Below are 27,713 nucleotides of genomic sequence, written 5' to 3' on the forward strand. Positions count from 1 at the left end.
CCACAACTACTGAGCTTGCGCTCTAGAGCTTGCGAGCCACAACTACTGAGCCCAAGTGCCACAACTACTGAAGCCTGTGTGCCTAGAGCCCGTGCTCTGCAACAAAAGAAGCCACTGCAATGAGAAGTCCATGCACCGCAAGAAAGAGTAGCCCCCGCTCGCCACAGCTAGAGAAAGCCCATGTGCAGCAACGAAGACCCAACACAGCCAATAACTAAATAAATAAATATAGATTAATTTTAAAAAATGATGAGCATTTGGAAAAAACAACATCAAACATGAACAATAAGCTGTGACTTCTGGTTGTGTCTTACTACAGGCTTAGTGCTCACAAGCACCACAAATTGTGAGGTCTTCACAGATGTCTATGCGTCAAAAGTCCTTCACTTCAAATCAAAGTGGTTCCCCCCAGATGCTTCCCAGGGGAGGAATCTCTGGTACAAACCAAAAGCAGGACCTGGAGTTTATCAATCTGCTCCTTTCCTGCTGTGGGTATTAATTAGAGGCTGGTCTTCGTACAGGACCAAGTGGCACGCATGATGCCTCTGCAGACACTGCTGGATACGCACAGTTCCTTTCATACCACAACCTGAGGACGACCCTTCAACACTGGCTCCCCTGCGCCCCCTGAAACCAGGCCTTCAGCCCTGGCTGGCGGTGTTTCTCAGCCTTCCCCAAACTCTACCAACACAGCCCTACACCGTTTCTTTCTTCCACCTTCTAATACAAGCTCTCTGCTTTGGCTTCTCACACACTAAGTCCTAGACCACGGCCCCGAGTCACCCACCCTCTCCCTATCCACCATTAGACTGGGGTAGGTCACTACGTCACAGGACACTGGGATGGGGACCCTGTTCAGCCCCAGTGTTGAAGTCGATGTCCCCAAATTCCTGAAAAAGCCAGGCACACGTTGTCATATAGTCATAGAGAGGGTGGCTCCACCTGCTACCAACATATGCACTTTGCCTTTGCTCTGGATTTTGAAAACAGGCTGAGGACCACACTGTAAGGACTTGAAAGAAATGTGGGCTTTCTTTATTTAGTGTCTTTATTCACACAATTATCTTTTGCATATCTTTCAGTGCTTAGATTTCCAGAGTAGTCATTAGTGAGCAGAGATCTATGAATAACTCATCTAAGTACTGGCGACTGAAGCAGAAGCATTTCCTCAAAGTCTGGGAGATCAAGATCTACAGCCCTTGATGTGTCTGTAAGCAAAATGCCACAGAGCCGATAGTGCTCTCTCCTTCCTCTGATGGTGGAGAGTGGGTTAGAGAGGGTGCAATTAATACAGACGCACCCAGTCATACCACCACCTTCATGGGATGACAGCCTTAAGACTCTGGAAACTTCTCAGGGCAAATACCACTTGTTCAGAAACTGTCAGAATCCAAGCCTGCTAAGGTTGTTAATCTAAGAGACTGTCAGACTCATAAGCTGATAACATATTACCATTCATGTTTTTCAAGTGCAAATGGGGTAGAGACAATTGCTCCAGGTTAGGTAAAAAAAAAATCCAAATGCCAAAGCCTTTCTTGAAATTTAGATAACAGTGATAGCAATGCTATCTTCAGTCAGAGTTCCATAAAGCTTTGAAACTTTTAAAGCCAACTGACTATAATCTAGGGCTAAAGGAAGTTTGTGCACCAGCACCTAAAGTTGCTTCCAAGAAATAAAAAAGCAAATCAACTGGGATTTTTCTGATCAGAGTTTCCATAACTGTAATCTGACAGCAGTAACTGTCAATGACATATTGCCGGGTTGAAGCATCATTCCACGTAAGGCATCTGACTCTGAGTGTGCTTTGGGTATCATCGACTAGCATGATCAGGCTGAGTTATCAGCTTTCGGCTTGAGTTTCAGAACTGCGTCTAAACCTGGGAGGTTGTTCTAAGTAGACTTGGGAGCTTGGGCTTCTGACTGCTGACATAGCAATGTTCTTCATTACAGAAAACAAATTGGGAAGGCTTTGAATCGGTCGATTCAGATGCTCTGGTTTATTATAGATGGTCAAGAGTCACTGCCCACGGGACGTTTCCCTGGATCTAAATCCAGTTGCTGTGGTCCTAAATTTCCATTGTTTAAATTCACCTGTTTCGTGACTTTTGTTTCCTTTCTCCAGAGTGGAGTGGGTCCAGCTGGGAGGACTAGGTGGGCAGTCCAGAAAACAAATGGTGTTTACCAGTGGGCATCACCTCATTTCCCCTATTTCTACACTTTATTGGTTGGAAGGATGTAAAACTAAAATGCAGGACATCTGGGGGTTTTGGAGAAGGAGCAAGTCAGGTTTGAATTTATGGAGGGTGAGAGTGGTCATACCCAAGTTTTCTAGTCTAGCACCTGCACTCTGTCATCTTTGCCAAGAAAGGACACTTTTTAAGTAAAATGCAACCCGGATGTCTACACTCGACCTTAGGGCCCACAAGCTGTTCCCACTGTGAGCACAAAGTCACCGCAGAGTCACAGCACGGCCTGAGCTTCTTTTCTGATTGTGTCTCTTAAGAAAACAATACAGTTGGAACCCTCGCTTCCATCTCAATAGTTGAGAATGAAATGCAATTATATGATGTAAACGCCAGAGCACGGGTTCCCTGTGTCAGGTATTCATTACATACATCAAAAGAAAGGACAGGCCTATCGCTGGAGAAATGAAAAGACAAATGTTCTAGCCCTTCACCTGGTAACAGACACTTCCTCTGGTGGAGGAATGATGACACTGGTACATTTTCACACTAGACATGATTTTTTTTCTGTTGTAATGTTCTCTGGATCCAAAGGGACATGCCAGATACTGAGTGGCCACAGTCTACTAAGGAAGGTACCACGGGAAAGTGAAAGCAAAATATGTGTAGGGATCCTAGATCATGCCCCCAAATGCAATGTGCCCGTGTGTGTGTGTGTGTGTACACAGTTGTTTTAGGGATCACGAAAGTCAGGGGTGAGGAGTGATTAAAATGGGGGATGTTGGGTATGATGGGAAGCAAAGGATTTTAGATCATTTACTCAGGACTGTATCTGGTGTCTAAACCAAAGAGAGGTGCGGTACCCACCTTATTTGTTGCATCGATAAATTTGACTCCTTTATAAGAGACTGAAAGAATAATAGTAGGGACCTTCTTCATTTGCTCTGTAGACTTCTGAAATTAAAATTAGAAAGCTATTAGAGCAGTCTGCGTTCCAGGGCAACTGTAGCACATAATTTTTTCTCTTGAAAGATAAAAATGAGCTCAAGTTAAAAACAATACACACACACACACAAACACACACCAAACACACTCTAATTTACATGTATGTCTCTCTTCTCCTGGGCTTAGCTATGATTTGGGTTTATAAAGTATCTGCTTTGCACTTGAGGATTTAAAAAGAGCTTGTTCCCCTGCTTCATGTGGGTGAAGGAATACGCCCTTTCCCTGACCCCAAGGGGAGAAATGAACAGCCCTGTCCCCTATGCAATTTCAAACAGCTATTCTTTTGACTAGAGTTAAGCCATGTCAGATTGAACTCTAAGGATGAGTTTGGCATTAACAAAATACATGCCACCTCTCCCCATTTCTTCCTAGTTTCTCTCTTTCTTCAAGGCACAAGGCATGCCTGAATACATACTTAAAATAGGGATTTAAAATACATCATTGTGGGGACTACCCTGGTGGTCCAGGGGTTAAGACTTTGCCTTCCAGTGCATGGGGTGTGGGTTTGATCCCTGGTCAGGGAGCTAAGATCCCACATGCCTCGCAGCCCAAAAACCAAAACATAAAAACAGAAGCAATATTGTAGCAAATTCAATAAAGACTTTAAAAATGGTCCACATCAAAAAGATCTTTAAAAAAAAAACATCATTGTGAATTTTTCTTGGACCTGGCCAAATCTATAAAAGCTGATAGTTTACAGCAGAATTGGTCATGGCCACATAGGATATCATACCACTCCATGACAACTGAGCCCTCTGGGGGCAGGCTGTACTTTCAGCCACAGCAAAACCGGACAGTGCAGGCAACCTACTTTATCATTCAGAGCTGCTGTAATCCCTTAGGCTAAGTTCTTACAATAGATGTTCACAATGGCTGAATGTGCTTACAGTTTGCAGCTTCTACAGTTTTATGCACCTGCAAAATTTAGCATCTGCCTTTTCTGGTTAGTTTCATCATTCATCACAGGTCACTCACAGTCTGTTTACTTCATTTCCTGCTGTGGATACTCCTAATAATCACATTAAACATCAAGAAGAACCTACCTGACAGTTAGCCTGATGGATTTTCCAGACAAGACAGGTGAGAACATAATAGGAGAGAAAATACATAAAAAGGTGAGAGGAAACCATTTCAGTAATTCACAGACAGCACAGACTCATTAAACAGTAAAGAGAATAGGCTCTACAGATATATGTTGACGCAGTGAAACTGTTATTTTAGAGATTACTGCAGGCTTTTCCAGACCCTGTCTCTCCTCTGCTTTTACTGTTTTCTCATCGTTCTGTTTATTGCATTGCACAGTCTTATTATGACTGACATGCAAGAGCCTTCTGCTTTGAGTGTTCCACAACCAGCTGTCTTATGTATATTAAGGAAACCGAGAAAAATATGAACTTCCTTGATTTCTTCATTTATATTACCCATTTTCCATTTTTAAACTCTGAAAATGTGACCAGAATGAAAGAAGGTTGGATAGTGTGAATGAACTCATTGAACTCAGTAATGATAATTATATTTCATCTTTCACTTGAGCCACGGAAAAGGTGCTTCACATTTTCCTGGTTGTTTTTGACACATCTCTTTGATAGCTACTATATCCGCGTCAAAGATAAAGAAAATGGATTACTGAGAGTATTACTATTAAATATTAACTGCTTCATACAGTATAGAAAAAAGCAGCTCCCTCGAAGTGCTTTTTAACTAGTTTTAAAATTACCCAGACTCACCAGTTTTCTTTTGTGATTGCCAAAAAGAGATATTATGAAATTGGAATGTAAGGATAGATACTTTTATCTTTTTTAATGCTTTATCCAACCAGCTCTAAACAATGTGCAAGATAAAGTGAAGGCAAGGCTAGAGGAAATAACATGCAGTGTGCTGATTGTAAGGCAAGGCCGTGGGCTGAATCTGTAGAGAGGGGGCAGGAACAGGCAGTGGTTTGGTGGAGTGTGTGTGTGTGTGTGTGTGTGTGTGTGTGTGTGTGAAGAATTCTTTGCAGAGAGTAACAATGGGTTTCAACAAATCACCTCGCTCATCTCTTGCTATGAATATTCTCGTGGACAGATCTATCTGTAACATGAAATAATATACACCTAACCTAAGTTTAAAATACCAACATTTCATGTAGTATCAAGAAAAAACCCCTGAAGAAAAGAGAAAAACCCATTTCTCATTCATTGAGCAATTGAGTGGTTATACTAGGTAGGTGGCCCATGTGCTGGAAAAATGCAGAGTCTTCTTCGGGGGATGTCACACAGACCTGATTTTTGTGCAGACTCCGGTCTGCTGAAAGTGGTTGTCTAGTGCTGTGTTGAGAAGGATTCTGAGCCTGTGTCTGGGCTCCATCATAAAGAGGGTTGGGAATGACGTCTGCCACGGGAGAAGGAGAGGACGGGGCACATGAAGCACACATCACCATTCCTGGCTTGGTCTGATACAGAGAGCAGCTACATTGCAAATGTTGACACATGGGACAGAGATATGAACGGAATGCTTCCAGAGTGCTGAGCAGGGAGAGCCTCACTCTGCATGAGGGAGTGGGCAAGTCCTCATCCATTCATTCAACCAACACCGGTTGCCTGCTAGGGGTGACTGACCTGGCTCTTAAAGGTTGGATAGGAATTTTCCATGTGGCAGAAGAGGACACAGAGGCTGTTTTAGCCACAGAATCAACACACACACATATAAACATCTGGAAACTAGAAATAATATAGTGGGTTTGGGTAATTGGTGGGAGATGAGGCTGGTACAATAGGTTTGGAAGACTGTGACTTACTCCACCAAGCCGGGATCCACTGGAAGCTTTTAAGTAGGGATCAGATCTCTGCTGCAGAAAGATAGTTCTGGTGGTTGGATGGACTGGAACAGCTAGAGGCTGAATGCAGGGAGGCAGGAGGCTGTGGTGTAAATTCAATTGGGAGAACCTAAGCACCTGAGTTGAAGTAATGCTCTGAAGAATGGAAGGGGAGCCGCCATTCTGATAAGGAAGAATCAAGAGGATCTGCTGACTGATCCGGACAGAAGATGGGTGAGCGGGAGGATGCCGCGGACAAAGAGGCCATCAGCCGAGATAAGGAACACGGGAGGGGAATGTGCTTTTGCACGAAACCCTCTTGAATGTGATTATCAGTTTGATAATCAGGTGGGGATGTCCAGTAGGAAACTGGAAATAAGAATCAGATCTGGAAATCCAACCACATTGAGGGGGTGGCTGAGGATACGGGAGCAGATAAAGTGGCTCCAAGAGTGAACTAGGGCTTCCCTGGTGGCGCGGTAGTTGAGAGTCCGCCTGCCGATGCAGGGGACGCGGGTTCGTGCCCCGGTCTGGGAGGATCCCACACGCCGCAGAGCGGCTGGGCCCTTGGGCCATGGCCGCTGGGCCTGTGCGTCCGGAGCCTGTGCTCCGCGACGGGAGAGGCCACAGCAGTGAGAGGCCCGAAGAAAAAAAAAAAGAGTGAACTAGAGGAGGTCTAAGAATCACCCCTCAGGGGATGGTTAATACTTAAGAAATGGGTAAGAAGAGTCAATGAAGGAACCTGAAACCTGACAGCAGTATCACAAGTCAAGAAGAAGATTCCTTAGAAGGTGGGAGCAGTGCCTGATGCCAGGAGGACTAAAAAGGCCTAAAAATCTGTGCCTAGCACAGCAGCTGGCACACATAGGAGTGGCTGCTACTTTTACTGGGTTTCCTGGGTGAAACCCCTGGTTTGGGCAAGTAGAACAATTTGTTGCTGATTTTATCAAGAGCAGCTTCAGGACAATGGTGACAGCGGACACAGAAAAGAACACGGTGCAATGACTGCCAAGAGGGGGGCCAGAGAGCTCGAAAGACAGGCAGGTCAGGACACAGGCTCTTCAGCTGAAATGAGGGCATCAGCGGTGATGTCTGTCCTGACACAAAGATTTCACATCATATGTCCAGCCAAGCTGAACAAAGAAGAAAAGATAAAGGATGGTCATTTCTTTCTTTCGTGGGTGGCAAGAATCCCTGCTTTCCTAACTGGAGGCCGCACTGGGGTCCCAACGATGCAGGCTGTGCACAGGCCTCTAGGAATGGCGGTATTGGGGGCGGCCACAGGTTCCAACCTGCGGCCCAAACTGTACTTCTTTTTCCACTGAGTCAAGATAAGAAGATGATGGATCTGGCCAGCCACAGAGTTCAAAGGGGCTGTGGGAGGTCTTCAGGGTAATGCACCTCTGTTAAGGTGATTATATTTCTATAAGAGATAGGGATCCAACCTCTTTCTGGACTCTAGAATCTAGAGGATTTTCTGATGGTGTACTTTACAGAGCTTTAGAGAGGTCTATTCACACATAATTTTAATGAAAGATGAAAGCGCACAGAAAGAAGGTAAATATACTGAGTCTTCACTGGCTAACCAGGGAGGCAAGAAATCCAATAAGCACTGCATTTTAGGAAGGCTTTTCAGATATCAAAATGTGAGCTTGGAGCTTCAGGCTGATCCCAGGCAGCTGAAGTCCCACCCTCCCCAGCTTCTCTTCAGTGTTGTAATCACCTTCTTCTCCTGCCCAGGGACAAAGGCACCTAGTCTGGGGCTTCCCTGGTGGCGCAGTGGTTGAGAGTCCGCCTGCCAATGCAGGGGACACAGGTTCGTGCCCCGGTCTGGGAGGATCCCGCATGCCGTGGAGCGGCTGGGCCTGTGAGCCATGGCTGCTGAGCCTGCGCGTCCGGAGCCTGTGCTCCGCAACGGGAGAGGCCACAACAGTGAGAGGCCCGGGTACTGCGGGGAGGGGGGGATGGGGAAGGCACCTAGTCTGGACACCACTGCTCAGGTTACCAAGCATCTGCTCTCAGGCAGCTTGGTTTCTATGACCTATCTTCATGCTTTGCTGTGTTTCTGGATGGTGAATACTCCCATATGTGTATGTTAAACATTGAACCTTTATTTATTTGTATAAACAGAATTCTCTTCTTCAGGCCCGTTTCCTCAGTAAAATGCTTAGGGCAAACTTTCTTTTGTGGTTCCCTTTTGTTTCTAATTGCTTTTTACTATGCCCCACTCTGTGGAATTTCTGAGGTTTCCCAGAGTCCTCAAATCCCCTCCCTCCAGCGCCAGCTTCACAGGAGAGACTAATTTGTAATGAGGACCTCTGCATACCTAATCAGCTACATACTCACGAGTAATGCCCTAAATTAACTTAACCTTTGCAGCAGCTTGTTCTCCCACTGAAAGCTGAAAGAATATAGTGATATTCCATTGTATTTTCTTCACAATTTCCTTAATTAAGATGATCATCCTTTTATTATTCTAAGAGAAAGAGTATTTAGTTATATAGAGATGTTACATTTCTGAAACCTAAAATAAAATGCAACTTTTGAATCTTCAATTTAAAGCCAGTCCTTTATTTAGCACTTGGATTTATATTGTTTTTAAGCATCACACAGAACAGGGATCATAATTTTCTATCTGGAGGTGGACACCTGAAATATTGTTCTTAACAGGAAAAGTAACTGAACACTTTCAGAGCATTTTTTTTTTTTCAAGAGGGATTTTTGGATTCACCAAGGAATGAATTAACCTTGGTGAATCCAAAAATTCACCATCTTTTTTCTTTTCCTTTTAAATTACAAATTATGAAGTGCTTGGAATATTTGTATCAAGTAAGAATTTGCCATTGAGCTTTTGTTCTAGCCTTACAGCACACCCTGAAAATATCAATAGTTTCTCATTTTCTAATGCAGAATCAACAGTATGAGAATATCCTTGTGAGATTGCAGGGACCTTTGCATCTCAGAGCAGGACTTTCACAAGTGTGAATGAGAGCAAAGAGGTTTATAACTGGGACTGGAAACACTTCAGTTGTGAGCTGTAATGTTGGGTTTGAGTCCAGAGTGACATTTATGCTCCTAACAGGAATCAACTGTGCCCAGTAATCAGCACACAGAGGAAAAAGAATGAGGCAGTCCACGGGGAGGAGGTCACTGGCTCTTCATTTTTTTTTTTTTTTTTTGCGGTACGCGGGCCTCTCACTGTTGTGGCCTCTCCCATTGAGGAGCACAGGCTCCAGACGCGCAGGCTCAGTGGCCATGGCTCACGGGCCCAGCCGCTCCGCGGCATGTGGGATCCTCCCAGACTGGGGCACAAACCCGTGTCCCCTGCATCAGCTGGCGGACTCCCAACCACTGCGCCACCAGGGAAGCCCTGACTCTTCATTCTTACAATACCCCGGTAACTGCCAGGGTATTTTAAGCACAGACTGGCACAGATTTCCCAATGGTCTACTGCCATCCAACTTAGAGCGTATTTTAACCTACACACAGCTACCCTGAGAACGCTTTCTAGTTAGATATTCAGTGCTGAGTCATAACTATTAATTTTGCCATATAATATTTTCCTTAGTTTCAACACTTAATTATTATACTCAGTTTCAGCAAGTAAATTAAAATAGGATCAAACAATTATGTTTGGTAGCCTCAAGTGACTTTCAAATGATTTAAAAAGTACACCAAACAAGCAATATTGTGGTGATTTTGTATGCAGTAAAACCAGCTACGTTGCGGGGATTATTAAGAGAGAAAAAACAGACCGCAAATCAACCATTTAAAATGAACTCTTACCCTTTGGAGCTCAGTTTCAAGGTCACTTTCTGGGGAAAGCTCAGTTTCAAAGTCACTTTCTGGCCTCCCAGCTGACGGGACGGCTTTCCTTTTGCTCCCCGGCCTGCTCTGTGAGCCTCTGCCGTTCCTCGGGGTCCGCTGCTCTGGGGTGGGGCTTGAGGACAGCCCACACCTTTCTCGATTTGTCTCGCTTATAATGACTAGCACATGGTCTCAGGTGAACCCTATGAAGTCATTTTTAAGGGTCAAAAATGGCTAAATATCATCAATTTCACAGGGTTTGATCTAAAAGCTGCTGAAATCCATGACTGTTAAAGGAATGAGCAAATGAATTAATGTACAGCAATAAGGAAGAAGCCAGTTTTATAAAGAAGAACCACTGTCCCAGCCTCTCGACACATGGAGAACTCAGGAGATGTTTCAGAGGGCTGAGGTACTCAGAGCCAGGCATGGAGGCCTTTGAATAACCTGGAGGAGAACCATGGATGTGACTAGAGATGCACCAAGAGGTTCCTATGGCGGCAAACGTGTCACAGATCTTGTGAAGTTCAGCTTCAAGGAGGGAAGGGTTAGGACTTCGTTTTGGCAACACGAAATTGGCTCAAACTGCAAGCAGTGAGATGAGAAGGAAAGACTTCTTGCGAGGACAGGATGATTATCAGCGACAGCTGGGAAGTTTCTCCATCTGGTCGTTAATAATAGTTTCCCTCATGTGTCCCTAATGACTTAGGGGTAAGTCTTACTTGGCTGGAAAATGAGGGTAAATGACCTCTCAAGGGCTTTTCTGGTCACAAGGACTCTGACCCAAAGGCTGGGCGAATACAGAGCCTAAGTAAGGCCATGTGACAAGAACAGACAGTGGGCAAGCAGCAGCCATTCAAACTCCTCCTCTGGCATCAGACTCGGCTATTGTACTGTGGAGTAACTCACACACCCTGGCCAGGTCTGCATGGCACAAAGCAATGCCCTCTATCTCTATTCCTCTGGCCCTGGCTGGTATCCAGGCACTGTGGCAGACTGTTCTACCAGGATAGCCTATCTGCACAGCAGCCTTACTGGAATGCCCAGTGGACCAAGGCGGTGGTTCTCAAACTTTCAAGAGCATTCAAATAACATGGAGTGCTTGGTAAATGACAGACTGTTGGGGGCCACCCCTGGAGTTTCTGATTCAGTAAGTGCTACAGACCGAATGTTTGCATCCCCCTAAAGTTCATTTGTTGAACCCTAACGCCCAATGTGATGGTATTAGGAGGTGGGGCCTTTGCGAGGTGCTTAGGTCATGAGGGTGGAGCCCTCATTAATGGGATTATGTGTTTATAAAAGAGGCCTGAAAGAGCTCACTTGCCCCCTCTGCCAGGAGGGCATGGTGAAAAGACAGCCATCTATGAACCAGGAAAAGTGCCCTCGCCAGATACCAAATCTGCCAGTGCCTTGATCTTGGACTTCCCAGCCTCCAGAACCATGAGAAGTAAATTTCTCCCAGTATACGGTACTTTTGTTCCAGCAGCCCAAACAGACTGAGACAGTAAGTCTGTGGTAGGGCCTAAGACGCTGCATTTCTAACAAGTTCCCAGATGCTGCTGATGCTGCCAGTCTGGGGACCACACTTTGAGAACTTCTGCTCTAAAGATGCAGTTGATCAGTTTGATTGAAAGTCACTGTCAGAACTGTTCTCTGCTGCTATACGTACAGACTCAGTTGTACTGCATCTTAACGTTAATTCAGAGAGACATTAATTTATCAAAACACACTATGCTCCACTTGACAAGTGATTTCCAAAAATCCTTAGTTAGCAGTTAGCTGCAGCTCTTGGTCTTCAGAGCAATTAACAAGTATTATTTAATTCACCCTTGGTTCCTCGGGGACTGTGAAAGTATAAAACATTCTGCACATAAAATAAAGAGTTTGGGTCCTGAAGACAGATTCTAGAGTTATGTCTAGAATAGATGTTGACCAGATAGAGCTGATAAGCCCAGAGGTCATGCTGGAGATGTAGGTTTTCTCGTAAAAGTTCCCCAGTTCGCCCTCAACTAGGAACACATCCAAGATATTAAGCTATGCCCCTGAGAGGTGTGACAAGCAAACATCAATGCGTCTTCTTGGACTGCTTCTGGGAGTATAAATTGGAACAATGTTTTTGTAAGGCAGTTTGGCAATACTTACCCAGAGTTTCAAGATGTGTACACTCTTTGACCCAGTCATTCTACATTTAGTGGCTTATTCTAAAGACATAATCAGACCAGCTGCAAAAGACTGAGGTATAGGGATGTTACCCAAAGTATTGGTTATAATTGGAAAAAATTGAAAATGACCTAATGACCAAAAAGGGGAACTGGTTAAATGTTTGGTTCAGTTATGGATTGGAATATTGTTCAACCAGCGCAAATAATATTGGGGATGAATAGTTATTGGAATAAAAATGTTTCAAAATATATTGTATTTAAATATAGATTATAAACAGGCTCAGAATATTTCCATTTTTTGTAGAAAAGTGATGCTTATAAATGCATAACTAATCAGTCTGGAGGATTATGTACAAATGTGGTGTTAACAGAGGGGTGTTCACCACTTCTGGGTGGTAAAACTACAGTTGTTTTTATTTCTCTTTTCTATATTCCTATTTGAAAGTTGAATAATATTGAATGTGTATTGCTTTTGTAAGAAGCAAATGTAAAGTTTAAAAAATTTAAGATTTTTTAAGTTAGAAAAGTCAACTGTAAACATGTGCAAAAACACACAGACTTTTTCAGTCTATCACATTTAAGTACAGCTTCAGAGCGTGTGTGTGTGTATGTGTGTGTGGTGTCATCCTGAATTTATGAGGGGACCCAATGATAAGCTCCTTCCTCCAGGGCCTCCTCTACTCACTATAGTAAGAGCACAGGAGGGTATGTTTGGATTCCTGTCTTAGCTCCACCCTTTTCAAACTATGTGGCTAGGTATTTTAACCTCCCTTTGTCTTAGTTACTTCATCTGTAAAATGGGTATGTTAATATAGCATCTCCTTTGTGGAGCTGTTGTGAGATGACATAATTCCGTGCCTAGTATGTAGTGAACATCAATAGATTTGGGCTATTACTGTTATTCTGAGGATTAATGCTTTCGCTTAGCTTTTCAAAGCACAGCACCCCACTGGCAAAGGAGGGCAGAAGTAAAATCAAGATCTGTCAGCGTAACTGAAAAATCTCTGCGGAACATACTTGGACTGCAGTGAAATGGTGGCTGCAGCAGTGAATGTTCAGCAGAACAATATATCTGAACCAAAAACAACTGACTCACTATGTTTAGAAAGAGAGCTTCAGACAAGTGGAAATTCAAGACAGAAGAGGCGCATGACATCTTTCAGTGATGTGGAGCAGTGAGGGTGTTACATGGGAGAAAAGCCAGTAACGAGAGTAATAAAAACAAAAATAAAAAGTAAAGAGAACTGGGGTATGAAGATGATAGGGGATAAGGTGATTGGGACCGTTTGGTGTTCCACTGGGTAGACTCCTAGGAAAATACAATACTCATGGAGCAAAAAGTACACACGAGCAAAGCACAGTGACAGGGGTTAGAAGGGCGGCTGTTTCGTTGTGTGTGTTGCTATCTTAATGCACACACACAGACACACACACCACGTTCAAGGGCTTAGACCTGTATTTATCTGCCTTGTGCAGTACTTTTGAGAGAGTGAAAGATAAAACTTGATTCTTCCCTGAAACTTGGGCAATAGAAACTTTTTAAAAAACAGTTGTTTTTAGGTTTTTTTCCTCAGCCTTGTTCCTAAGAAGTAGTCCCTGAAATTATTTCTGAAAATGACAATTCCTCAGAGAAGGGATTTGTATGAGGACTTCAGTTTGAGCCTCTCCTAAGGAGAGAGGCCTCTTAATTTAACATGTCCACCTGATTCTAAAATCTACCTTTAGTCAACCTTTCCAATCCATTCTCTGCCATTAATTTCTTTCCTTGCAAGCACAGAAAAAAGATGGTCTTCACACTTCAACCAAGGCACAGACGATTATGTGGAAATCTATATTAAAATTCAACTTTAGAATTGCTTCCAGATTAAAAGTTTAAAAATCATATAAAGTTAAAGGGAACAGACTCAACAAGAAGTCTGAACCATGGTGAAACTGTCTAAGTCCTTTGGGGAATAGAGGTTCCAAAACTGAAGTACACTGGAAGACTTGCTTATTCCTGACTTAAACATAATTTTAAAATATTTCCTTTCTTACATCAGAAAGGCCGATTTCTACCTTATTATAGTTGAGAACAGATATTTCTTTTTTTTTTTTTTTTAGGGAAATGTCCTTGAACGCAAACACCTGTGACACCTGTGAACATTTCTAACCGTCAACTATGGGATTAGGGGAAAGTCAGATTTCAGAGTATTAATTGAATAGAATGGCCTACCTCTTACAGTAGCAGATGTTTCCTTATGGTACATTTAATGAGGGAAGTGAGAGAGTGCTATATATTAGTGATAAATATTCCCTGGGGCAAAACTCAGGGTTAGGGGATGGGGTATGAGTAAGTCTAGGGAGGCAAAATGGAATAGTAGGACCTCCTGTTGCCAGTACAAATCCCTCATTTCACCAAACACTGTACCTCTTAGAATCTTGAAGTGGGAGCTAATCATGCTAAAGAGAACTGAAAGGCCCAAGCAATCTATTTATTGCTTTGTAAAGTTCAGTCCTGTGGACACATTAGTTAAAAGAAGCAACTCCCAATAGAATTAGGAACAAATTACCTCCCCTAAATATGAAATGCAAAATTACATATAACATCGTATCTACAGTGTTCCTTCATTTTTTTCTCGCTTTTGGCAATGGCCTTTAAAAATTGGAAAGAAGAGTGCAGGGCCCCTAAGTTTCTGAATACTCTCTTACATACTGTATACATAGAAAACCAGGGTAAGGACCCCATCAGAGGTGGGGAAAAACAAATGAAATAATCCAAAGCAAATCTATCCATCAATTTACTTGTTTTTCCAACGTTTGGAGGAAGAGGTCATATGTTTTAAGAGTTTACTGAGCTAGCTAGACCCTTCATAGGCATTACCTTATGGAACCATCACAGCTACTTCGTAAGGTAGCTATTATACAGCAGACTCTGGGGACACAGCACACACGGTTCCTGCCTTCTAAGGGGCACAGGGCAGGTGTAACCAGACGTCACACAGTGTTATGTGAGGTGTGACAGAGGGAAGGTTCCATGTTCTGTGGGGAATATGTTAGGGGAGGGCCGTATTCAGGACCGTAGAGCTAGGATTCCTCTCAGGAATCCTTTTAGAAAGGAAGACTCTGGTTCTGAGCACAAATCTAGCTGGAAAACCCAACCAGGAACATAAAGGCAGTACTAAATGAATGTGTTCAGATTAAACGGATATCTTTTACAACTCCTCACATATTACTAATATGTTTAAAATTTTTAATTTTAAATAGACATGTCTGTAAAGCTGTCATGGGAAAGGAAATAAGCAGCCCAGTTGTACCACTAAGGTGAAAAATAATTCATAGAAATTATTCTTCCTAAAAGTATGCCTCAGTATCAAGACATGGATAGTCTTGTAGGCTTTTATTTAAAAAAAAACCAACAAAACTCTAAAAGATAAGGCAAAAACTACAATTTTACTTAAAAAATGATCAGGGTTTCTTGCAAGTTTCTATTGATTCTTTTTCACTAAACACAATTCAGAAGATAATTCTTCCAGGGATGGGGGGAATCTTACAATGAAAACCTGCATAAAGTGTTTACAGTAACTCTATTCATAACTGCCAAAACTTGGAAACAACCAGGATGGCCTTCAATAGGTGAATGGCTAAACAAACTGTGGTACATCCATACAATGGAATATTACTCAGTGATAAAAAGAAGTGAGCTATCGGGTGGGATAGGGAGGGTGGGAGGGAGACGCAAGAGGGAGGGGATATGGGAACATATGTATATGTATAACTGATTCACTTTGTTATAAAGCAGAAACTAACACACCGTTGTTAAGCAATTATACTCCAATAAAGATGTAAAAAAAAAAAAAGTGAGCTATCAAGCCACAAAACACACACAGGAACCTTAAATGCATTCTGCTAAGTGAAAGAAGCCAGTCTGAAAAGGCTACATACTGTATGATTCCAACTACATGACATTCTGGAAAAGACAAAACTGTGGATGTAACAAGAAGGTCAGGGTTGTCAGGCGTTACGGTAGCAGCAGAGAGAAGGGGTGAGTAGGTGGAGCACAGGGGATTTTTAGGCTGTGAAACTATTCTGTACAGTATCGTAATGGTGGACACATGACATTATGCACTTGTCAGAACCCAAAACACTGTATGACACAAAGAACGAATGCTAATGTAAACCATGGACTTTAGTTAATAATAATATATCAATATTGGTTCATAACTGTGACAAATGTACTGCACTAATGCAAGATGTTAGTAACAGGGGAGACTGTGAGGGTAGTGGTGATGCAGGGACCTTTCTGTGCTTTATGCCCAATTTTCTTGTGAACCCAAAACTTCTCTAAAAGTTAAGTCTCTTAATTAAAAAATCTTAAGACAGTTTGAAGAGGAAAGAGACTGGTTAACCTGAACAAACAAACAGAGAAGTGATTCCATATTGTAGAATGATATGAATTACTATCATCTCACACATGTTAGTTAATTATGGTGTATTTTTAATTGAAATAATAGGTGTATAATAGAACACCAGGAGAGTAGTGTAGAATTATCTTTATTTCAGAACTGATGGGACCTTAGAGATGAATAAACAGGTTTAGATAAACTCAGAAAATAACCAATCATGACTATCTGAGAAGGGAAAACTGTGTTTCGTTTCTGCTGGGGCAAACTGAATGTGTTAAAGTAAGTGTTATGGAAAAAAACATTTATAGTTGCTAAGGATGCAAAAAAAAATCTCCTGAAATTTTTATTTATGTTAGTACATTGGAATGTAGCCCAAATTACTACATATGTTTGTACCTAAATGGTTTAATTTAGTTGGTACTAATCTTATACACTCTTTGAGGGTTCCTAAAGTTATTTCTTTATCAACGTAAATGATCCACCTTTTCAGCTATTTTAAAACTCAGGACAATAAACGTTCCACTGGCACAAGTGAGAGGTGGTACAGCCTGGGGATTTGAGTATGGGTGGTGGAGTTAGACTGCCTGGGTTCAAATCTTGGTTCCACTACTCACTGGCTGGGTGATCTTGGGCAAGTTACTTAACCTTCCTTGGCCTTTGTCTCCCCATATGGAAAGTGGGGACAACAGCAATACTTATCTCATGATTAAATGAATTAATGTACATTTCATTTGTGCAGGGCCTGGCCCACAGCTCTCAAGTGTTAACTGTTATTAATCCCAATAAACTGATTTTAGGAGACCACGCCTGATGGCAACATGAAGACACCTCTATGGTGATACTTCTGCTACTCCTAGAATTAATGTTAACATGTTGGCCTCCTCCACTGAATTGTACTCAGTGACAGCAGGAGCCAAATTGTAGTCATCTTTGTTAACAAAACACATTTAAGGAAATAGTTCTCAGAATAAGGAACTACGCTGATTTACTTCTTACTGGGAAAGAAATTTTAATTTCAGCTAAAATTCATACTGTTGAATTGAAAACTTTTTATTTTCAATTGAATTGAAAGAGGAAACCAGGTAAAGTTTTAGTGCACCATACTTTGGCCCAGTGACATTACGGTATATCACAAGTTTAAGATCATCTGTGCCTTAAAGTATTTCCCCTGGGGAGACTGGATTACACTGGGACTTTTGGCTGAAATGCAACCATGCTGAAAAGAGAGAAAACAGCAGCTGGAGGTTCAAACTGAACATTAACTGCAAGTTGAGATCCACACCATTTTTAGTTGGTGAGAGCTCTAATTCACAATTCAATAGTTCCAGATAACAGATCAAATCTGCGCTTCCGGTTTTGAAAGGCTCTGGTGAACCCAGTGAGTACAACTTCAGCTACTGTATCAAAGACTGATGTTCATTTAATCAAGATGGGAAATAAGGGTTTATCATATCCTAAGAAGCAATAAAGTTCTTATCTTCATGTAAACTACCCAACATAAACACCAAGGGCAGCAAACTGGAAAAACACCCCCAAAGAACAGAAGACTGGCTTCTAAATAGATGGCCTTTTCATTTTAAGCAACAGACAAGTATGTAACTAAATTATTCTCCACTGAGACTACTAAAATGGTTTTGCTCTTGCTATCCACATGGAATTTCAGATCCACTTAATTTCAAGACATTGACTGAAATCCGAATCACCGATTGGGTGTAGTTTAAACGGTGCCACGTGCTCTATGCGCTATTTGTACTCATTACCATATCGAAGTGGCTGGACTCAGATGTATTAAGTCAGAGACGCCAAATTAGTTTCTTAGACATCTTCATAAATAGCTCTAAAATCATTATGAGGCTTGATGATTGAAAACCTTTCCCATTTCTTATTGTTCACGGGTGACGTAATTTAGATCAGATAGATATTTAGTATACAGGATTCCCAGAATTATGAAACCAGGAAGAACCCTAATGGGCATCCAGTCCAATGTCCTTACTTTCTAAGAAAATGAGGCCCAGAAGAAGCAGATGAATGTAGTAGTTAAAAGCTTGGGTTCTGGAGTCAGACAGACCCAGTCCCAGATTGGCAAGTTATTCACTGTGGCACCTTGAGAAAGTTATTTAAGCTCTCTAAGCCTCCGTTTCTCCATCTGCAAAATGGGATCAACAATTGTACTAATCTTTATAGCTTTGTAGTAAAGACTGGATGAGCTGAACACTCAAAGTATTTAGCACAGAAGATTAGCACACTGTAACTACTCAGTAAATGCTACCAGTTATTATTATTATGACTAAAAACTGACTCCTAAGGCAAGTAAGCAGCAACAGAACTAGAACTTGAGTTGCTGCACGCATCACAGTGTTTTTCATCTAAACAGTACCTGGGATAAAGATTCACTGGTCCTGACAATTTAAGTATAACTACATCAAATAGAAGGATAACTGTTTCAGTTTTTCTGCTGCTGAAATGATCAAAATATTAAAATGACGATTACATACTGAGGTGTCAAATTCATGAAGATTCACATGTATTTAGCTTTTCATGAGCAATGGACATTACATGTTTACCTTTGTAACTGTTAAATTGTATGCTTTTAAGTATTTCCCATCAAAAGCTGCTCATATAAAAATAAATGACAAAAGTTAGGGCTCACTTGCTAATGATCTTAAATTTGACCCTGATTAGTTGCTATATGGACTAAGTCCGATATTCTTAATTTGTGTCATCAGTCAGATATCAGCATATCCTCTACACGTCTGCTATGGAGGAAGAAGAAGAAGGATACATGAAAGAAAAAGATCACATGGATCTGTAGGGTGAGTGAGAATCAGTTTGGCTAATACGGACTCCTCAGAACCCAGCAGCCACCAATCACAGACATCTGGAATGCAATTTCTGTCAACATTGTGGCCTTATGTGATTCAGCTCAGAGTTGAATGTTTTTCTTACATTAAAAAATGAATAATTAAGAAGGCTCATAAGGAATATTAGCTTTTTATAATATGCTCTCAATATTCCGCATTTGTTAATTTTTAATTAGTTGGCAGTCTTTTCAATAAATATTCTCAGACTGTCAAGTGGGTGCTTAAAACATTTTCTTGTAGTAAACTAAAGGTCACTTTTCTCCTAATCTGGAGAATGATCAATGTATATCGATCTTTAAATCTTTAAAAATAAGAGTAACTGAATTAAACAGACATCAGCTCAAACTACAGTGACATAAGCTCAAATATAAAAACATGAACAAAACCCAAACACCTTTTTATATAACACCAATGTGATTCAGCAGACCAACAGATGAAGAAAATAGTAATTTGAAAAGTGGCAATTTGTATCCACAGCCAGTATTTAGTATTTCAGTGACTAGAAATAAAATTGTTTGGCAAACTTACCCGCATTTTTGCACAAGCATCTTGGGTTGATTCTGTCCCCCTGAGCTCTTTTATCAGCATAGAACCTAAATACTGAAATACAAAAAAATTTAACGATTTATGAAAAACAGAATATAAATATGAGTAGCAATTTAAAAGCACACTGTAGAAGTACTACTGGCCAGGTTTCCTGGCGGTAGGCTGCTGCATTAACTTTAAAAAACTAACGGTAACTAATTCTAACAAATAAATGCACGTATAGAGAGAATGCAGCAGAATTAAGCACAGTTCTGAAAGCTGTAAATTGCTCTTTATAATAAAACTGTAGCAGTTTCTAAAGACGCCATCTTTCAGATCATATTTAACTGCAAAATGGGGGCATCTAAAAATGTTTTCCCTTTTTTTTTGAGGCAGCTATGTCTGCAAAAATAAATCACATCACTATCTATGTAATTACAGGGTTGTATGAGACAGCTGAGAAGCTAAGCAACATGCACCCCATTTGGACTTAGCTGGCTGCATAGGTAATTAACGTTAGGCTGTTCTTAGGCAGAGATGCAGTTTTGGACCTTTTTCATTCACAGCTGTGTGCCCTGTGGTTGATCCACTTGAGAACAGGCTGGGAGCGTGCGGGGAGGGGGAATGTCATTCACAGTTGTTCCACAGCCCAGAGAGCTGAGTCTTTGGTGCAAACTGACACCGGAGGGGCTGAATGGGGCAGGAGAAGGATGAGAGTGTCTCCTCCCAGGAATGACCAACCACTTTGCTGCTAGGTGATAGGCTCGAATACGGCCTTGGTACAAATCGTCACGCATGCTTCAAATTCTGGCTGGGGGCAAATAGTTTTTAGCAAAATGTCTATTTTGTCTTTCTATCAGTTGACTTCCCTTCAACCTTCTGAAGCTTCAACAGGGCCCTTTCCATTTATCATTTTTCTCTAATTCCCTTCAAAAAATAGAGCTCTATATGTCCTTTTTAGAAGAGTGCATTAAAATAATTATTTTCCTGACATGACCGAGGAGACCCTGGCACTCTGTAAAAACTGGGTTGGGAATCAGTCCTACCGACCCGGGAGGTCCCTGACTTGAAGAGGTTGTGCAAGGGCACAATAGCAGAGGGTTTGGTCAAAGCCTTCCAAGAAAGGCATGCTCAGAAAGGCTCAGGGATTTGGCATTTGAGCCTTGGAGGAGGGAGGCATTTCAATCCCACAGTTTTGGGAAGATCACTATTGAAATGAGTCCAATGCTTCAAGATATAAGCAGTTAAAGAGGTGCAGATAGCACAAAATGAAAAAAAAAAAGGCTAAATTGCTGTGAGACAATCAGAACATCCACATCTTCATCAAATTAAGGAAAATGATCGTGGTGAAATCCTTATCTTTTAAGGTATCAGGAAACTTTGTCCTAATTGAAATATTTATTTTTAAGAGAGACAGTTTCAATGCTCTGTCCTGGGTTCAGCCACTTTCCCTGCTGTAGTCATGACAACCACCTGCTCCCAAACCAATGGTACCTTTTGAACATTTACCTGTTCATATCATTCACAATTCTCAGCTAAGCCTGATTCTCTCTCCTATTTAAAAAAAAAAAAAAAAAGCCCAGTACTGTAATATAATCCAAATGATGACAATGAAAAGAATCTGGTATTTATATAGAGCAGTAGACCCAATGTTTTGAGATTTGTAAGTGGAAATGTCTATATGTGCTGTATTTATACTCATTTCCATTTTAAGATAGCAGTTTATCACATTTAATTTAAAATATACAACTATATAAGAAGACAAAACAGACCTTAAGCTTACAAGATTAAAAGGGTTATAAAGCTCTGTTTATTTGGACTTTCTCTGTGGTGAGAAGGCTACTTTAAGAAAAAAGAGAAGGGGAAAACATTTTAGGAATTTCAGTGATGGACATTTGGGGATACCTTCAATATAAAAGTAAACAGGTTAGAAATGTACCCTCTATCCCTGCTGGTACCCAAGTACTGAATTCTGGGTAACTTACAAAAGCTTTGTAATCACACGACTGGAAGATGAGCTTTTCCGGGTGGTGTTGCCAGTACTGCACTGGAGTTGAGGCTGTGGCTTCGTTTGGAGGTCGCAAGGTAATGGAAGGTTCTCCCCAGTCTCCTGTCTGAAAATCACATTTATTCTAGAGGTAACATGAGCAGTAGGCCAAGTTCATTCCCTATAGCTGGCCTGAGTTCATCTTATACCTGTGTGCTGTAAATGTGCAAATGTGTATTATATGTTTGTTATGGTTTTATATGTCTTAGCATCATATTTCCCAAAGCTGAGTTAATTTTTGAGGTATGAAAGAAGTTGACCTATTCTGTTTTTAGAATGACACCCTAAGATAAGTAATTTTAAAATAAAACGTGAATATATTCATAAATGATTTACTAATTTTCTGTTCCAACAGAAAAGAACATACAATCTCTGAAAGACTTTTCTGTTTTTAAACTTGACTATTTGAAGTTTTTAGTTTGAACTGCTTTTGCATTCAGAATACACAGTTCCATAGATTTCAGTTCCCAGTTAGGACAGGTACCATGTACTCTGAATAATTTTATATCTCTGGAGAAAAGATACAGTAGGTGTGACACTAAACAGAATTTTAGAAGAAAAATATACTAATGGATGATACCTAGTTTCCCTCCTCTGAATTCATTTATATCAATACAATATTACTGTGGTTGTCTTGGATATACTCAGCTACCTCCCTCAGAAAACCTAAAGCATGAATGAAGAATAAATATTTAAATACCAGGTTTGGTCATACATGCGTATACATGTACTTGAGGATCCTAATCACAAATACAAGCACATTCCCATATGCTGGTATATCATATAGTACATAAATGTCCACAAAGACAGACCTAAGACAGAAGGACATTCTATCATTTTAATTATCATTTTCCATGAGGTTAACCTCGATATGTTTTATTACTGTAATGGTTTAGTATGAGCATCTATAAAGTCAAAGGCCCGTGTTGGGAGATTTCTCATTCCTTTCCCTCGTAAAGATTCTGATTGTTCAAGATTTGGTTCTTTGTTGGACATAACTAAATCTAGACAACAGGCAGATTTCCAAAGCCACTCTCCTCTAACCTGGATTTGGTTGGTCTTACAGAATTATGAGAAATTACCTTTCTCAGGAGCTGGAAGAGTATAAAGAGGTCTCATGAGCTCCAAAACCAAATAAAACCTTGGTTAGAGACAAAGTTCCATAGAAGTACTGGCAAAAGGGTTGACACTAGGATTTCTTAAGGAGGATTTTCAAGAAGTCTGGGATAAGAATGCCAAATTTTGGATGTAGGTGTATGTTTTTGGGGAAAAAAAGTCCATAACTTTCATTAAATTCTTTGAAATGCTCTAGAAAGTTCAAAAGGTTAAGAGCCCCAAGTCTCCAGGAAGAGCTTAAATAGGATGTGTGTTTTGGGGAAGAGGAGTACCATTCCAATTTCTTTTCTGTGCAGTTTGGACTTACATTAGGAGGAACATGAGGTGGCTGTCATTACTGGAAAGGGTTAGGCATAGGCTTTGCCGTCTGGAAATTCTAACTGGCTTTAAAAAACAAAAGAATTCTGGAGCCCCTTAGGAATGCAAAGGCCTTTTCATAGAGGCAGAGGAATGCACAAGCCTTTTCATGAAGCAGAGAGCCTGAAGCTTTTCTCCTTAAGATGGGTGACTCTCAACCTCGGGAAGAGCAAAGTGAGCCTCGTATTATCTCCTTGGCTTCTCACCAGAGTGTGTGACCAGTCAGAACCCCTCTGCTCGTCGCTTACGCTCTGCCCTGAGCTACTCTGTGCGTTAGTTTTGTTCTAGTTGCTGATTTACTCTCACAGGGCTCCATTCTCCCATCTCCTGTCTGTTGATATCGTTAAGGCTTTACCTGGAATATTTACTTTAGCATTTTTAAACAAAAATCCTATGTTTTATGACCCATCCCTGACTCATTCTTGAGTTTTTTCTTCATGTTTATACAAACTGTTATTTCATGAAAGCAATAACTGATCGCAATTAAATAATTAGGAGTAAGTCTTCCTCTGACTTCCTATTTTGATCTTTTCTTTTCCTTCTCTCTCAAATGTCTGGATCTCTATTATCTCTCCAGTCTTTATTTCAACTGGCTGTGATTTGCTCTTAAAAAAACTAGTATAAAATAAAAAATGCAGAATATGCGAATTTCAATATTATTTTGAAGCTGAGTGTAATCACCTTTAAATAAGTTAAAACTCTGGAAACATGCAGCTGTGAGTTCTTAACTAAAAGCTCTCCCCACATTTAGCAAATCATCCTCTAATCTCCCCCCATTAACCTTTTCCCCTGTTCTCCCCCTCCCTTGATAAAGCAACAACAACAGAGCAAACAGGTGCTGTACATTTAAGTCACAGGTAACACTGTTAACGGAACAACAGAAGTTTGCACACAACTTTGTGGAATGATACAAAAGGAGCTGGTTGACCTCAAAAGATCCTTCGATCCAGTGTCCGCGGATGTGACAACCCAAACCAAGCATCCAATCTTCACGTTAGCCCTCTCATCATTTAGCTGAGGTTCACCTTGGCCAAGCTCAATGGGCAGTTTTCAGAAAAGCCTGAACAGACATGGCAGGAGCTGGGGGTACCATGGGTTGCGGGGCAAGGGTTGGGGGGTAGGGGTGGGGATGGGTGGGTGAAGCTGGGGTTATGGGGACATTTGAGGTGTTTGTACATTAAGCATGCAAATCATATGCAAACTCATTCTCTAATTGCTGAATTAATTCAGGCACTTTTATAACTGAATTTCAATGTGAGTTCCACATATACTTAAAGCAGAATGCTGATGCAAATATTTACATCATCCACAGAAGTCGCAGCAGCCATTTTGGGAACTACAAGCCCCAGCATACAGCACCTCAGTCTGGAGATCATTTCCATTTCTTATTTGACAACCACTTGAAGAAATTAGTGGTGCTTCCATTTAATCGGTTTAGGCAGCGCCATCATCTGCTCTCCTATGACTCCACTTTGTCCAGAAATCACAAACCACTGCTTTGAATCCAGAGTGATCTGACACACTTTCCCTACGTGCAATGGGGGGAGATAATTATAGGGAAGAGAAACAGAATCCTTACTTTATTTTCTTTGAGGCCCAAAAAACTTTGCTCCAGTCCAAATATTTTAAAAATTCCCTACAGGGACTGAATCTACCTTTCTGGAAATAGAAACTGAATTTTGTCATACTTAGTGCTATTTCCAGAAATTCGTTTTCAAACTGAGGGAAAAGTGTTCTTAAAATTGAATTTATAAGGGAATAATTTTCCTTTCTTCCTGGAAATTCATCAACTGATTTTTTTTAACCTTAGATCTAAGAATATTTAGAAGACTCTGCTTGTACATGTTGACTTTTCTCTTTGGAATTAATTCCGTGGGAATGGATGGACTCCTCATTACTCTACTGTAAAGGGTAGATGTGGCCTTGATCCTTGGGGTGGGATTCAGTTTCACCTGGTTGACGGACAGTAAAAACAAAAGTGCTCAGAGAACAAGGGTGCCTTAGGTCTCCATGCTTTTGGAGGCTGAATTACAGCAGGAATGAGCTATGGAGGAAAGAGGTAGAGTGGTGATAATATGGAGGAGCTGTAGAGACCAAAAAGCAAATAAGGGGTTTTGCCTTGCATATAAAATAATTTCAATTGTGAAGCCCAGTATTAGCTCTTGTTAAATAGTACATTCGTATCTAGATAATATCTGTATTTCTTCAGGTAAGTTTAAAACATTAATAATTTCCAAGTTTAAAATGCTTGTTAAATATTAAATAAAAATCCAACAGACTTAAAAAGTCTTTTGCCTGAAATAATGGTTTATAATGAAGTCTTATCTTTACTGAAAAGTAGATCTAAACATGGGTTACGATGAAGCAATACTATTTAGTTAGAATAACAAAATAAAATCGAAAAAGTCTGGGGTAAATGTCTGTCATATTGTAAACTATGAGTGACTGGCAGTGCTTTTTAAAAGGCTTAAGTAATTGCAGAAGAGAAATTAAAATGATCCAAGGCACTCTTACTAAATATCTTCAGGATATTTCTTTAAAGCTTAAAATACTTGGAGAAAAACCTTTTCTTTAGGTTCACGTATTGAATGCTCTTAACAGTCCAAGAATTCGGCCATGGATTAAAACCTTGTTTACTTGGCACATACGTATGTATTTATTTCCTTTACTATATATCAGTTAAACAGAGGAAAATGTACATTATTAACTACCCCTTCAAACTCAAATAAAAATTAACCTTCCAGTACGAAAGAAAAACATAATTTGAGATTAAAGTTTTAAACGGAGAATTGATTCTGCTTAATAGGTATTTGCCAACTGCCAACTAGAAATTCATAGCCTGCTGAGTTTGAAGGATTATAACTGGGCCATACCCAATAGAATGTAATTAAATTAAATGTCTCATACCACCAGCTGAAAAGTATAAAACTGCTAACTGAACTTAGTTATAACACAGAAAAAAATGTGCAAAATTTCAGAGATTTTTATTAGATGGCGGATTCCAAAATGTAGCTTTTAATCTTTTCATTATTTCAAAAGGTGGTAAAACTGCAAGGTTTTAGTTCATGTGCACCAGACATATAATTCTAAAACATCATATCATATAGCTCTCTAGCCCCCAAAATGGAAACTGAAGATATCACATATTCTATATGTTCTGAGAATACAAAGGGGAAACATCATCTATATTCTTACTTACTTCCTGAGAAAAAAGTTTTGTAAGGATGTTAGTAGATAATTAAAAGCTATGATTACGACTTAGTTTTCTAACATGAACAGGAAGATATGGTATTTTCCAGGCCCTGTATTATTCTTTAAAGAATTTTTTAAATTAGGATTTAATTGATTTTTTTAATAGAAGCTTTTAAATCTTTTCTACTAGGAACTGCTCCCACCTACCTGCTTGTAAATTTAGATCTGAATATTAACAAACATTATGCTCTATTGAGAACACTTAATGAAAAACTAAAATGATTTTAAATGACAACTGTTATTTTCAGGTTGCACTTTCAATAATTCTGCCAAATAACAGAGATGGGCTACCCAAACATGTATGATATATGTAATTACATTTACTTTCCATTATCTCTACAGCTTTGAAGAAGGCTACATATAGCTCTATATTTATAAATATGTATACATGTATTTGGATGTGAATGTAAGGAAAGGTCTCCTACAAACATTCACACACATATGAAAGCAAGATGCTGCTGCAGTTCTTTTAAAACATCTTCAAGAATAAAGAATGCTGGTTTGGTCAAATGCAGCTGGTTATCTCGAATTTGTTCCTTTTGATGATAAAGAGCAGAGATGGCCACTTCTGAACACGAAAAAGCACTGGTTAGAATTTACGTGTTCAGGAGGAACTGCTGGGTCACTGGAGCATCAGTACCAGGCAATGTATAGACACTGTGGTCCCCAAGTGCCAGAAATTCCCATGCACAGGAGGAGGGGTGTGCCTGACATGGCACCTCAAAAGAGGCCCCTTGCATGCCACCCCAAGAGCTCTGCTTAGTGATTCTCAACCAAATGTCTCAACCTCTTAGACAGCAGGCTATCCAGTAAGAGAAATTTAACGGAGTGTGAAAATAGAATTGTGTTTTAAAATACAAAATGGAAAAATAACCCAGACATTAAAATGTTTACTTTCCAAACAAAAATGAATTTTTAAAAAGTATGCAAAGGTGAACTGTGAAAATTTGAATATTAAGCAGCTCAGAGTAAAACAGGTCATGATTTCACACACATTCCAAAGATAAATTCAGTACTGTCAAGTGGAAAAAAAGAAAAAGGCTGAGAACCACTTTGTAGCTGTAATGGTGCCTCTCCTGGCTATGAGACTCCTCCCATATTTGCATAAAACTTATATATAATATCATGCAAATCATACTCAAATATTTCTCACAAGTGAAGTGCATGAACCTTGGAGAACTGTTAGGCACAAAGGACTGAACAGCCCATGGACGTGGGAAAT

At 40.5% G+C, this 27,713-nt stretch overlaps 1 protein-coding gene across 18 annotated transcripts in view; it reads right to left on the reverse strand.

Annotated features, from left to right (window-relative positions):
* ANKS1B (ankyrin repeat and sterile alpha motif domain containing 1B) overlaps nt 1–27,713 on the reverse strand; it is a gene marked incomplete at both ends in the record, with an annotated part of 1,184,520 nt that overhangs the window by 37,351 nt on the left and 1,119,456 nt on the right. For all 18 annotated transcript variants that reach the window (XM_082634609.1, XM_082634606.1, XM_082634608.1 and 15 more), the window contains 4 exons: nt 3,051–3,137; nt 4,232–4,243; nt 19,723–19,794; nt 21,705–21,833. In XM_082634609.1, coding sequence (XP_082490735.1) covers nt 3,051–3,137; nt 4,232–4,243; nt 19,723–19,794; nt 21,705–21,833 — 300 coding nt within the window. The remainder of the gene's footprint in view (nt 1–3,050; nt 3,138–4,231; nt 4,244–19,722; nt 19,795–21,704; nt 21,834–27,713) is intronic.

This window comes from Mesoplodon mirus (genome assembly GCF_964341445.2).
Source record: "Mesoplodon mirus genome assembly, chromosome: 11".
NCBI classification, from domain to species: Eukaryota; Metazoa; Chordata; class Mammalia; order Artiodactyla; family Ziphiidae; genus Mesoplodon; species Mesoplodon mirus.